At 66.2% G+C, this 13,744-nt stretch overlaps 1 protein-coding gene and 1 non-coding gene across 2 annotated transcripts; both read left to right on the top strand.

Annotated features, from left to right (window-relative positions):
• The first annotated feature begins 661 nt into the window (after nt 1-661).
• On the top strand, nt 662-795 carry LOC148592876 (small nucleolar RNA SNORA9). Its single transcript, XR_015913868.1, has one exon. It is a non-coding gene; the product is annotated as a small nucleolar RNA SNORA9 (small nucleolar RNA).
• Nucleotides 796-1,988: 1,193 nt separating this feature from the next.
• LOC104567385 (unconventional myosin-Ig-like) lies at nt 1,989-13,424 on the top strand. Its single transcript, XM_088533286.1, is given in 23 exon segments — nt 1,989-2,092; nt 2,273-2,481; nt 2,596-2,689; nt 3,836-4,001; nt 4,088-4,141; nt 4,803-4,898; nt 5,585-5,701; nt 6,998-7,204; nt 7,275-7,420; nt 7,919-8,033; nt 8,363-8,533; nt 8,620-8,690; nt 9,734-9,808; nt 9,944-10,076; nt 10,513-10,679; nt 10,752-10,959; nt 11,397-11,620; nt 11,696-11,840; nt 11,923-12,027; nt 12,105-12,218; nt 13,028-13,141; nt 13,143-13,183; nt 13,268-13,424. Coding segments are annotated over 23 exon segments (3,024 nt in total). The 5' UTR covers nt 1,989-1,997.
• Nucleotides 13,425-13,744: the final 320 nt, after the last annotated feature.

The following is a 13,744-nucleotide window of genomic DNA, read 5'->3' as shown; positions in this document are numbered from 1 at the left end:
GGCTCGTCCCCCCACGCGCGTGGGGGCCGCGTGGGCCCGGGCCCGTGAGAGATGGAGGGGGGCGGCGGGAACCCCCGGCCCTGGGGGGGATCTGCGGCCTCCGAGCACTGCGGGGGCTCCGTGTCCTCCGGGCCGAGAGGTGCAGCCTTACCGGGAGGGGGGTCGGTGCTTGCCAAGTGCTTTGACGGGGGGACATCGAGCCCGGGGGGGGGCAGTTCCGTCCCGGGGCCGGGTTTGGGGCAGCCCGGGGCGGTTCGGGGGCTCCCGCCGCCCTTCCCAGCGCAGGGCAGTAGGAGGCTCGGGCAGGCCCCGGCGTTTCACTCCAGTATCCCCTGCACGTGGGCAGCTTTTCCCTGGCTTATTCCCAGGCGGCCGCGCGGGCCTGTTGTAGGTGCTCCCGGGATAACAGCCACTCCGTTTCTTTCCCAGCTCGCAGCCTCCCTCCCTCCTGGCAGCCTGGACAGATGGACAACCGCAGGCAGGTGCCCGAAACGGGCCCGTCCCGAGGGGCTTCTCTTCCCCATTCCACCGCGTCGGGGCATTTTGTCCATCCAGGTGAGTCCAAACGCGGCCACAACAGATGCGTTCCCTTTCCAGCCACGAACAAGCACTCGGTGGGGCCGGAATCCCTCCGGAAGGAGGGCTCTGCCTCCGGGCTTGGCCGCAAGCCGTCCAGCGTGGCGCGGCCTGCGGTGGCCCCGCACACTCCTGCAGCGCTTGCCAGAGCAGCCCGGGACGGTTTGAGGTCTCCTGCCGCCTTTTCCCGGCGGGGGGCTATAGAAGTCTCGGACAGGGGCAGCCTCTCACCTGGAATGTGACCGTGGTGACACGGGCCACAGGGCAGAAGCTCCGCGTGGCCCTGGGGGACACGGGGGTGGCCGGGCGGAGCTCGCAGGGCCTGCACACGGACCCACATCCCTTTCCTGCCCTGCAGAGCCGACAGGATGAGAAGGGACTTTCCCCCCGGGATGGCACCTACAGGCACAGGAAGACCGTGAACGGAGGAGGAGGAGGATGGGGAGCTTCGGCCCTGACCCGGCTCGGCTGCGCCGCAGTCCTGGCCCGTTCCAACGGGCTTCCCGTGCAGCGTGAGCACGGAGACACGTCGCATCCCAGCGCCAACAGAGGGGACGCGCCAAGGCACCGGCGCCGGTGAGAGCTGCCACTCCAGCTCCGCGGTCGTGGGAAGCACCAGGAAACGCCCCGACGGGAAAACCCGCTGTGGCTGGGGCTGTTTGGGGACGCTGAGGTTGTCCCACAGGCTCCTAACGCTGCCACCTTCTCTCCAGCTCCCTCAGCGATGCCCAGCGCAGCCTTGCGAGGAGGAGGAGGAACCTGGCGCTGCTCCGGAGGCGATTCCTGTCCCGCGGGAGGCGATTCCTACACACGGGGTTGTCCTGGTGCAGCCCGACTGAATAAACACGAGTCCCTGGCACTGCAGTCCTGTGTCCTCTGTCCCCTGGCGCCACTTTGCTCCCACGCAGCTCCGGGCCGCAGCTCCGGGGCATTCCAAGTGCTCTGCCACGGGCAGTTCGTATCCAGGGGCTTCCTGCTGGGAATGCCGCTCCCCGCACGAGCGGTTCCCGCTTTCTGGCAGGAACCTGGGTGCCGCCTGTCTGCGGAAGTGCCCGCGCGCGGGGTGGCCGCGGGCGCCGGGGCGTGGGCCGGATGCCGCGGTGGCGCCACCGCCGCTCCGGAGGGAAGTGACGCTGCGCCACCGCGGCAGCCCCCCTGGCCCCCCAAATCCAGACGCTTCATCCCACTGGGATCCCTGACCCATCCCGAGCACCCAGCTGGCTCCGGCACCCCGGAGCGAGGGCCACGCTCATCCCCGGAGCCGGGCGCCGCGGCAGGCGTCCCCATTGCCACCGTGGGCACCCAGGGGATGTGGTGACGGGGCCGGGCTGTGGGGCGCAGAGCACGGCGCCTGCGCCGCCCGCCGGCGCGGGGACAGGAAGCCGGCGCCTCGGGGACATCCGTGCGGTGCCCGGCGCGCCATGGCGGAGCAGGAGAGCCCCGAGTTCGGCAAGGCCGACTTCGTGCTGCTCGACGAGGTCACCATGGAGCACTTCATGGAGAACCTGCGCCTGCGGTACGGGGTGGGCGCCGCGGAGCCCGCGGCCCTCGGGCGTCACCGCCGGGGACGCGGGTGACGCCCTGCGCGGGCCGGGGACGCGGGGTGGGAAGCAGCCCCGCGGGCAGGAAGCATCCGCCCGCAGGGGAACGGCGCCACGTCCGCGGGGCCGCGTCGCCAGCGCTCGGCTGCGTGCAGGTTCTCCCGCGGCCGCATCTACACGTACATCGGGGAGGTGGTGGTGGCCGTGAACCCGTACCGGGCGCTGCCGCTCTACGGCGCCGCCGCCGTGGAGCGCTACCGCGGGCGCGAGCTCTACGAGCGCCCGCCGCACCTCTACGCCGTGGCCGACGCCGCCTACAAGGCCATGAAGCGCCGCGCCAAGGACACCTGCATTGTCATCTCGGGTAGGGGTGCGCGCGCGGGGGCGGCTGGGGACGCCCCGGAGCGCCGGCCGCGCCGTGTCACCTGCCCCGTGTCACCCGTCCCGTGTCACCCGCCCCGCGTCACCCTCGTGGCAGGGGAGAGCGGCGCGGGCAAGACGGAGGCCAGCAAGTACATCATGCAGTACATCGCGGCCATCACCAACCCCACGCAGCGCGCCGAGGTGGAGAGGTGCGGCCAGCGGGGCGGCCCCTTGGGCCAGGGGTCCTGGGGTCCGTGACTATAAGGGTGGTGCAGCAGGGTCCATAGGGTGCTCCATAGGGTAGGGCGTGGGGAGCCCAGGGTTGCCCCATGGCCATAGGGATGGTGGGGGGTTCGTGGGCAGCTCCAGGCCCGTAGGGGTGGTTGTGGGATGCTGTGGGATGCCCCATGCTCATAGAGGCTTTATGGGGGTCCTTGGGATGCCTCGTGCCCATGTGGGCGGTGTGGGAGTCCATAAGGTGCTCTATAGGGTAGGGCACAGGAAGCCTGAGGTTGCCCCATGCCCATAGGGATGGTGGGAGGTTCTTGGGCAGCTCCATGTCCATAGGGGTAGTTGTGGGATGCCCCATGCCCGTAGAGGCTTTATGGGATGTGGGATGACCCATGCCCATGGGGATGGTGCAGCAGGGTCCATAGGGTGCTCCATAGGGTAGGGCATGAGGAGCCCAGGGTTGCCCTCTGGCCATAGGGGTGGTTGGAGGTTCATGGGCAGCTTCATGCTCATAGGGGTGGTTGTGGGATGCTGTGGGATGCCCTGTGCCCATAGGGCATCATGGGGGTCCTTGGGATGCCCAATGCTCATGGGGATGGTGTGGGGGTCCATAAGGTGCTCTATAGGGTAGGGTATGGGGAGCCTGGGGTTGCCCTGTACCCATAGGTATGGTGGGAGGTTCTTGGACAGTTCCATGCCCGTATGGGTCATTGTGGGGTCCCGTGGGATGCCCCATGCCCATAGGGGTGGTGCAGGGGGGTCCTTAGGGTTCTTCATGGTGGGGTGCGGGGCTGCCCTATGCCTATAAGGGTGATGTGAAATTCTTGGGGTGCCCCATGCCCATAGAGTGAGGTGGGAACCCCGTGCTTGTAGGGCTGATGTGAGAGTCCCTCTGATGCCCCATGTCCGTAGGGCAGTTGTGAGGAGTCCTGGGGTGCCCTGTGTTCATGTCAAAGTACGGGGAGCCCCTGCGGTACCCCATGATGATGGGGGTCCCTGGGATGCCCCATGCCCATAGGGGTGGTTGTGGGGTCCCGTGGGGTGCCCCACTCCAGCAGGGCCATACATGGGCCCCCGGGGTGCCACGTCACATGTCCTTGGCCATGCCACCCTGCGCCGCGCAGGGTGAAGAACGTCCTGCTCAAGTCCAACTGCGTCCTGGAGGCCTTCGGCAACGCCAAGACCAACCGCAACGACAACTCGAGCCGCTTCGGCAAGTACATGGACATCAACTTCGACTTCAAGGGCGACCCCACGGGCGGCCACATCCACAACTACCTCCTGGAGAAGGTGCAGGCGCGGGGCACCGCGTGGGCGCTCCGGCGCGGCCGCCGTGGTGGCACCGCCGGGCACCCACCCCCTGCTCCTTCCTCCAGTCCCGCATCATCCAGCAGCAACCGGGCGAGAGGAACTTCCACTCCTTCTACCAGGTGAGCCGGGATGGGATGGGATGGGGCTGGATGCAGTGAGATGGGGTGGGATTGAGTGGGATGGGGTGGACAGGATGGGATGTGAGTAGATATGACAGATGGATTGGAATGGGATGGGACAGATGGGACTGGATGGGATGGGATGTAATAGGATGTGAGGGGATGGGGTAGGATGGAGTAGGACGAGACAAACGGGATGAAATGGGATGGGACTGGGTGGGATCGGATGGGCTGGGATGAAATGGGACAGGATGAGATGGAACAGCATGGGAAGGGATTAGATGGGACAGATGGGATGGGGCTGGAGGGATCAGGATGAGTTGGGTTTAGATCAGAAGGGTTGGGATGAGATGGGGACATTTGAGGTGGGATGGGACTGGAAGAAGAGAAGATGGGATGGGATGAGACGGGATGGGATGGAACTGGAGGGAAACAGCCTTGGACCCAGCAGGGATGGACGGGATGGAGATGGATGGAATGGGACTGACTGGGACAGGACAGCTCAGACTGGGATGGGATGGGACAGGACATGGTGGGATGGAACAAGACAGGGCCGGATGGGACCAGCTGGGTCCAGACAGGCGGGATGTTGTCCCGAGCGTCACCTCCCAGGGGTGGCCCGGGGTGGTGACCGGGCCCCACGGCCACCCCTTGTCCTCAGCTGCTGCGGGGAGCCCCGGCCGCGCTGCTGGCCTCGCTGCAGCTCCAGCGCGACCCCGACGCCTACCGCTACACCCGCGAGGGCACCGCCGGCGGCGTGAGTGAGCGCGTGCGGGGACAGCGCGGCGCTGGGGACAGCGCGGCGCTGGGGACAGCGTGGTGCTGGGGACACGGCAGCACCGGGCATCCCACGGCACTGGGGACATGGTGGCGCTGGGGACAGCTTGGTGCTGCGGACACGGCAGCACTGAGGACACAGCAGTGCTGGGGACAGCATGGCGCTGGGGACAGCATGGCGCTGGGGACATGGTGGCACTGGGGACATGGCGGAGCTGGGGACACGGCGGCGCTGGGGACACAGTGGCATTGGGGACGCCGTGGCGTTGGGGACACCGTGGCATTGGGGACACAGCAGTGTTGAGGACATTGTGGCGCTGGGGACACTGTGGCGCTGGGGACACCGCATCATTGGGGACATGGCGGCATTGGGGACACGGCGGCATTCGGGACACCGTGGTGTTGGGGACACGGCGGCACTGGGGACACCGCAGCACTGGGGACACCACGGCACTAGGGACATGGCGGCATTGGGGACACGGTGGCATTTGGGGCACTGTGGTTTTGGGGACACCGTGGTGTTGGGGACACCACGGCGCTGTGCCCTGCGGCGGCAGCAGTGATGAGCGCGACAGGGCTCAGCCCGCGGCCTGCCAGGCCGGAGGGCGAGCAGGGTACCCGGACACCCCGGTGCCCTCACGTGGCCCCGGTGCCCGCTGTCCCCAGGCCGGGGGTGACGACGCGGCCAGCTACAAGGAGGTGGAGGAGGCCATGGCCGTGATCGGCTTCACTCCGGAGGAGATCGGCTCTGTGCACAGGATCCTCGCTGCCATCCTGCACCTGGTGAAAGGCGTCCCGTCCCATCGCATTCCGTCCCGTCCCATCGCATTCCGTCCCGGCCCATCCCATTTCATCCCGTCCCATCGCATTCCATCCCGTCCCATCCCATTTCATCCCGTCTCATCCCGTTTCATCCCATCCCATCTCATCCCCTCCCGTCCCGTCTGGTCCCACCCAGTCCCAGCCTGTCCTGTCCCCTTCACTCCTGCGCCATCTCATCTTGTCCCCTCCTGTCCCACCCCATCCACTTCTGCCCTGTCCCATCTCATCCCATCCCATCCTGTCACGTCCTGTCCTGCCTCATCCCGTCTGGTCACATCTTGCTCTGTCCCATCCCAACCTGCCCCATCCTGTTCCATCTTTTTCCATCCCATTCAGTCCCATCTTGTCCCATCCCAGCATCCCAGCTAGCCTTAACCGCTAGAAACAGGCACCGGTACAGCCCCACACAACCCAGTACAACCCCACACAGCCCAGTACAGCCCCACACAACCCAGTACAGCCCATACAGCCCAGTACAACATCACACAACCCCGTACAGCCCACTCAACCCAGTACAGCCCCACCCAACCCAGTACAGTCCCACATAACCCAGTACAGCCTCACACAACCCAGTACAGCCCCACCCAACCCAGTACAACACCACACAACCCAGCACAGCCCACACAACCCAGTACAACCCCACACAACCCCACCCAACCCAGTACAGCCCCACACAACCCAGTACAGCCCACCCAACCCAGTACAGCCCCACCCAACCCAGTACAACACCACACAACCCAGTACAGCCCACACAACCCAGTACAACCCCACACAACCCCACACAACCCAGTACAGCCCCACACAACCCAGTACAGCCCACCCAACCCCGTACAGCCCCACACAGCCCAGTACAGCCCCACAAACCCAGTACAGCCCCACACAACCCAATACAGCCCCACCCAACCCAGTACAACCCACCCAACCCAGTACAGCCCCACACAGCCCAGTACAGCCTCACCCAACCCAGTACCACCCACCCAACCCAGTACAACCCCACACAGCCCAGTGCAGCCCTATACAGCCCGGTACAGCCCCACACAACCCAGTACAGCCCACCCAACGCAGTACAACCCACCCAACGCAGTACAACCCATCCAACCCAGTAGAGCCCACCCAACCCAGTACAACTTGTACAGCCCACCCAACCCAGTACAACCCACCCAACCCAGTACAGCCCCACACAGCCCAGCACTGCCCAGCGCACCCCAGCCGGTGGCACAGGGCCACGGCCACCAACGGCGCGTCCCGGGTCCCCAGGGCAACGTGGCGTTTGTGGCCGAGGGCGACACGGCGGCGGTGGCGGACGAGGCGCTGCTGGCCACGCTGGCCGCGCTGACGGCCACGGCGCCCGAGCGGCTGCGGCAGGCGCTGCTGGCCCGCACCGTGGCCACCGGCGGCGGCGAGCTCATCGAGAAGGGCCACAGCGCCAAGGAGGCCGCCTACGCCCGCGACGCCTGCGCCAAGGTGAGCCCGGACACCCCGGGGACCGCGGTGTCCCCAGGCCACCGCTGACGCTCCCCGCTGCCGCGGTCAGGCCGTCTATGAGCGGCTCTTCGGCTGGATCGTGGGGCGCGTCAACGCCGGCATCGCGGCGCGCGGCTACGATGCGCGCCGGCACGGCAAGAGCACCGTCATCGGCGTGCTCGACATCTACGGCTTCGAGATCTTCGACACCAACAGGTGACCCAGGGCGGGACGCGGGGACCTGCCGTGCCCTAGGTGGGAGATGGAGGGGACCTGCCATCCCCCGTGCCATGAGGGATGTGTCCAGGGGACAGGACGTAAGAGGGAGAAGGACAGGACCCAGGAGGGACACAAGGACAGAATGGGGCACAAGGGACATGTGGAGGTGGCAGGACCATGTGGGACACACGGAGAGGACAGGACTCACCAGAGACACATGGACAGAACAGGGCACAAGGGACACGTGGAAGGGACAGGACCATAAGGACACTTGAAGGAGACAGAAGGACATGGGACACACAGAGGTGACAGGAGCACAAAAGACGTGGATGGGACACACAGTGGGGACAGGACCATAAGGGACATGTGCAGGAGGGACATGCAGCAGGATGCCTGCACCATGGAGACACACAGCAGGTGCCATGGAGGAGACAGGGCACAGAGCCACGTGGGGATGGGGCCAAGCACAGCAGGGCCTGTCCCCTCTGTCCCCAGCTTCGAGCAGTTCTGCATCAACTACTGCAACGAGAAGCTGCAGCAGCTCTTCATCGAGCTCATCCTGCGGCAGGAGCAGGCCGAGTACCAGCGCGAGGGCATCACCTGGCAGACCGTGAGCAGGGACACGGGGACATGGGGGACACCTGAGAGAGCACGAGCTGGGGGGAGACATCACGCGGCAGAGTGAAATTTGGGGGGGCCCTGGGTAGGGTATCCTGTGTCAGGGAGATGTTTGGGGAGCACCAGGTGGGGATGTCACCTGGCAGAGCGTGATTTTGGGGACACTGGTAGAGTTATCACCTGGCAGAGCAAGGTTTGGGGGGACACCACCGTGGACATTGCCTGGCAGAACGTGATATCTGGGGACACCGGGGAGGGCATCGCGTGGCCGAGCATGGCTAGGGGGACGCTGGTGGGGACATGGCCGCGCCGTCCCCGCAGATCGAGTACTTCAACAACGAGCTCATCGTGGAGCTGGTGGAGCAGCCGCACCGTGGCGTCCTGGCGCTGCTGGACGAGGCCTGCCTGGCGGCGGGCGCCGTCACCGACACGCTCTTCCTCGACTCCATGGACACCCGCCTTGGCCGCCACCCCCACTACACCAGCCGCAAGGTGCCCGCCGCGGTGCCAGCGCGTGGGACGGGGGGCGTGTGGTGGCCGTGGCCATGTGGGTCTGATGACCCCGCGTCTCTGCCCAGCTCTGCCCCACCGACAAGACGATGGAGTTCGGCCGGGATTTCCGCATCAAGCACTACGCCGGAGACGTCACGTGAGGGGGGCAGGAGGGGACCATAGGACCTTGGAGGGCCATGGAGTCGTTGGGGACCACGCGGGTGTCTGTGGATGGCCATGGTGCCATGGGCGTGGGGGCTAGAGGAGACCACAGGGCACCTTGGAGGGCCACAGGGTCATTGGGGACCATGCGGGTGTCTGTGGGTGGCCATGGCGCCATGGGCATGAGGGGCTAGAGGGGACCATAGGGCACCTTGCAGGGCCACAGGGTCGTTGGGGACCACACGGATGCCTATGGGTGGCCATGGCACCAAGGGGGTGGGGGCAATGCGGCTGTAGGGTGTCCTGGTGGGTCATGAGGAGCCATAGGGTGACACAGGGAATGTTGGACGTTGGTGGGTGTCATAGGGCCATGGTGAGCTGTGAGGAACCATAATGGACCATGAGGGTTCATGGGGAGCCACAGGGCACCGTGGGGGGAGATGGTCATCGATGGGTGTCATGGGGCCATAGGGAGCCCTAGGACACCGTGGGGGACTGCAGAGCCATAGGGGACAATGGGGCTGTAGAGGTCTATTGGTAATCACAGAAGATCATGGGGGACTGTAGGAATCCATGGGTGGTTGTGGGGGAGGCATAGGGACCACCTCCCCCCACCCCACGCCCCACCACCATGAGGGGCAGGGGGCGTAATGGGGACAGTGAGTGGCCATAGGGAGTCGTTTCAGACAACAGAGGGACCCTGCGGGATTATGGTGGCCATGGAGGACCATCAGGAACCATGGGAGGCTATGGGGGACCTTGGTGGGGGGATCATTTGGACTAGGGAGGAGTGCGGGAGAACGGGGCACCATGGGGTTCCCCCAGGCTCCCCAGGGGAGCACCCACCTTGCCTCCATGGGGCTGGATAAGGGCTTGGGGCCGGGTGCCCGTGTCCCAGGAGGAGGTTCTTGGCACCCTGGTCCTGCAAGAGCCCCCTGCAACCTACAACAAAGACTGGGGGACGTAGGGCTGCCCGGACGCCTGGGTCCCTCAGGATGTGGCTTGTCCCAGGGCCAGCATGGTGTCCCCCTTCCACAGGTACTCGGTGGAGGGCTTCCTGGACAAGAACAAGGACACGCTCTTCCAGGACTTCAAGCGGCTCCTCTACAACAGGTTGGGGAGAGAGCCCGCTTGGGGCTGGGGACACTCCGTGGGGACAGAGGGGACCGGCATGGGGTTGGGGACACCGGCATGGGGCTGGCAGTGGGGCTGGGTGCCGCCAGCCCCGTGCCAGTGCCCTGTCCCCAGCGCCGACCCCGTGCTGCGTGCCATGTGGCCCGACGGCGAGCAGAGCATCACCGAGGTCACCAAGCGCCCGCTCACCGCCGCCACGCTCTTCAAGAACTCCATGGTGGCCCTGGTGGACAACCTGGCCTCCAAGGTAGCGTCCCCATGCCCAGCAGGCCTGTCCCTGTGCCAGCTGGGCATGTCCCCATGGCAGCTGGGCTGTGCCCGTGTCACCTGGGCATGTCACCTTGCCAGCTAGGCTGTACCCATGCCATCTGGACTGTCCTTGTGCCAGCTGGCCACATCCCTATGCCAAGCTGACATGTCCCCATGCCAGATGTGTCACCTGGGCATGTCCCTTTGCCAGCTGGACATGACCCTGAGCTAGCTGGCCATGCTCTGTACCAACCAGGTGGTCCCTGTGTCGGCCTGACATGTCCCCAGGCCAACTGGTCTGTCCCTCAGCCAGCGGGCTGTCCTCGTGCCACCCAAACCCTGTGTCCCTGGAGCCTCCTGGCCCCAGGACACGTGAGGGTCCCCAAAGCGGGCGCAAGGGGCAGGCAGGAGGGGACAACCGCGTGTCCCCACAGGAGCCCTACTACGTGCGCTGCATCAAGCCCAACGACTCCAAGTCCCCGGAGCTCTTCGACGAGGAGCGCTGCCGCCACCAGGTCTCCTACCTGGGGCTGCTGGAGAACGTGCGGGTGCGACGCGCCGGCTTCGCCTACCGCCAGCCCTACGACCGCTTCCTGCTGCGGTACGGCCGCCCCAGCCCCGAGGACATCCCCGAGTTCCCGCTGTCCCTCTTGACCCCCCAGTCTGTCCCCAGGTACAAGATGACGTGCGAGTACACCTGGCCCAACCACCTCATGGCCACCGACCGCGAGGCCACGCAAGCCCTCCTGGAGCAGCACGGCTTCCAGGAGGACGTGGCCTATGGGCACACCAAGGTCTTCATCCGCACACCGCGCACCCTCTTCAGCCTCGAGCAGGCACGGGCACAGCTCATCCCCATCATCGTCCTGCTGCTGCAGAAGGTGGGCACCGCGGGGGATGCAACTTGGGTTACAATGGCCCGACCAGGGGTGAGGTTGCCACCAAAACCGGGGTGGTCTTGGGTTTGGGTGCCCAAGGAGCTGATGATGGGTTGGCTCTATGGACCTGGCATGGAGGAGGAGGTGGTCAAGAGGTGGCCTTCACCAAGACCGGGGTGGTCTTGAGGTTGGGTGCCCAAGCTGTGGGTTGACCCAAGGAGCCGGCGATGGGTTCGCTCTATGGACCTGGCATGGAGGAGGAGGTGACCAAGAAGCGGCCTTCACCAAGACCGGGATGGTCTTGGGATTGGATCCCCAAGCTCTGGGCTGACCCAAGGAGCCGGCAATGGGTTTGCTCTACGGACCTGGCATGGAGGAGGAGGTGACCAAGAGGTTGCCTCCATGATGGGATGTCCTACGTGACCTCGGGTGTCTCGCAGGCCTGGCGCGGCGCCCTGGCGCGGCGCCGCTGCCGCTACCTGCGCGCCGCCTACGCCATCATGGGCTACTACAAGCGGCACAAGGTGAAGTCCTACCTGCGGGAGCTGGCGCGGCGCTTCCAGGGCGTGCGCGCCATGGCCGACTACGGCAAGAGCGTGGCGTGGCCCGCGCCGCCCGCCGTGCTGGCGCGCTTCCAGGAGGACACGCAGCGGCTCTTCCGCAGGTGAGCGCGCGGCCCGGCCGCGGCGCGCGCGCCGGAGCTCGTGGGGCGCCCTCCGAGCTGCCTGGGCCCTCGCAGGTGGCGCGCGCGGCAGATCATCAAGAACATCCCCCCGTCGGACATGGCCCAGCTACGCGCCAAGGTGGCCGCCTTCGGGGCGCTGCATGGGCTGCGCAAGGACTGGGGGTGCCAGCGGAGCTGGGCACGCGACTACCTCTCCTCGGTAAGGGCTCGCGGGGGGCACCGAGGGCCAGTGGGGACACATGGGGTCCCGGCCGCCCTCCCGACGCCGCGTGTCCCCGCAGGTCACGGAGAACCCGGCGCTGGCGCTGGCCTTCGCGCGCCGCGTGCAGGCGCTGCGGGACAAGGTGCACTTCGGCGCCGTGCTCTTCTCCTGCCACGTGCGCAAGGTGAGGGGTCCCCCCATGCCGTCCCCTGGCGCTGCCGCATCCTCCCGCTCCGGGTCATGCCGGCTCTGTCCCCACAGATCAACCGCTTCAACAAGAGCCGGGACCGGGCCATCCTGGTCACCGACCAGCACCTCTACAAGCTCGACCCGCGGCGCCAGTACCGGGTGATGCGGGCGCTGCCCCTCAGCACGGTGAGCTTGGGGACAGCTCCCTGCTGTCCCAATGTCCTCAGGTCCCGCCTCCCTGCGACCCGGCTCCCTGGGATCCCTCACTGCTGGTGTCCCAAGGTCCATGTTCCCTGTGTCCTCCTGTCCTGTGTTTCCTGGTGTCCTCCCTCTCCAGTGATCCTGTCTCCTGGTGTCCCCGGTGCTCCCTGGTGCCACTGTCCCAGCTCCCTCATGCATCTTCATGACCTGCTGTCCCTGCCTTGCACTATCCTGTTCCAAGTGTCCCAGGTCCCTGAGGTCCTTGGCACCTGGTGCTCCAGGTTTCGCTGTCCAGCTGCTGGTGTCCCAGGTCACTGGGGTCCCTGGTTGCCAGGGTCCCTGTGTCCTAGGGGCCCAGATCCCAGTGATCCAGGATCTCTGTGCCCCAGGTCCTGGTGTCCTGATGTCCCTCTGTCCCTCAATCCTAGTGTCCCAACTCCCTGTATCTCTGACTCCTGGTGTCCCAGGTCCCTCTGTCCCTGGCTCCTGATATCCCAGATCCTGGTATCCCATCTTCTAGTGTCCCCACGTGCCTCTATCACTTGTTCTTGGTGTCCCAGGTGCTAGTGTCCCACCTCCTGGTGTCCCAGGTCCCTGTATCCCTTGTTCTTGGTGTCCCAGGTCCTGATGTCCCCACCTCCTGGTGTCCCAGGTCCCTCTATCCCTTGTTCCTGGTGTCCCATCTCCTGGATGCCCAGGACCCCTGCCCGCTGGGCTCCCAGTGTCCCAGCTCGGGCCATGAGGGACGCCCGGCGCTGGTGTCCCACCTCCTGATGGCCGCGCGCGCCCCGCAGGTGACAGGTCTCAGCGTGACGAGCTGCCAGGCGCAGCTCGTGGTCTTCCACACGCAGGAGCGTGACGACGTGGCCGTGTGCCTGCACAAGACGCAGCCGCCGGGTGACAACCGCCGCGGGCGAGCTGGTGGGCGTCCTGCTGGAGCACTGCCGCACGTGAGTGGGACAGACGGACGGACGGACGGACGCGGGAGGGCACGCGGGCGTCCCCAGGCGCCGCGCTGAGCCGGGCTCTTGCAGGACCAAGCGGGAGCTGCAGGTCCGCGTGTCCGACTGCATCCAGCTGAGCCTGCGCGGCCGCCGGCGCCTGCTGACCGTGGAGACCCGGCCCGACGTGGCCAGCCCCGATTTCGGCAAGAGCCGCGATGGCTTCGTGCTCTACTGGCCCGGCAAATGAGGGTCCCGCTGCCCTCGTCCGCTCCTGATCCTGCGGAGGTGGAAATGTTTCTGTGTGCACTGGGAATAAAAGTCCTGGATGGGAGCACGGGGTGATGCTGCCTGGGACCTCCAGCAGCCTGGGCACAGTGGCCTCGGGTCCCCATGGCTCAGCCATTGCCCTAAAATTGGCTACTGGGTGGCAGGAGGGATGGGGAGGGTGAGAAGGTGGAGAATGAGGGAGAGGAGATGGAGTGAGGAGGGGATGGAGTGAGGATGGAGATGGGATAGGGTAGGAGGAGCTGGATGGAGCTGGTGTAGGATGGGATGAGATGAGCTGGA

The sequence above is a fragment of the Tinamus guttatus genome, unplaced genomic scaffold, assembly GCF_059628265.1.
Source record: "Tinamus guttatus ecotype Peru unplaced genomic scaffold, ASM5962826v1 Tinamus_guttatus_pri_ptg000490l, whole genome shotgun sequence".
NCBI lineage: Eukaryota > Metazoa > Chordata > Aves > Tinamiformes > Tinamidae > Tinamus > Tinamus guttatus.
This window is presented reverse-complemented; position numbering and strand designations above follow the sequence as displayed.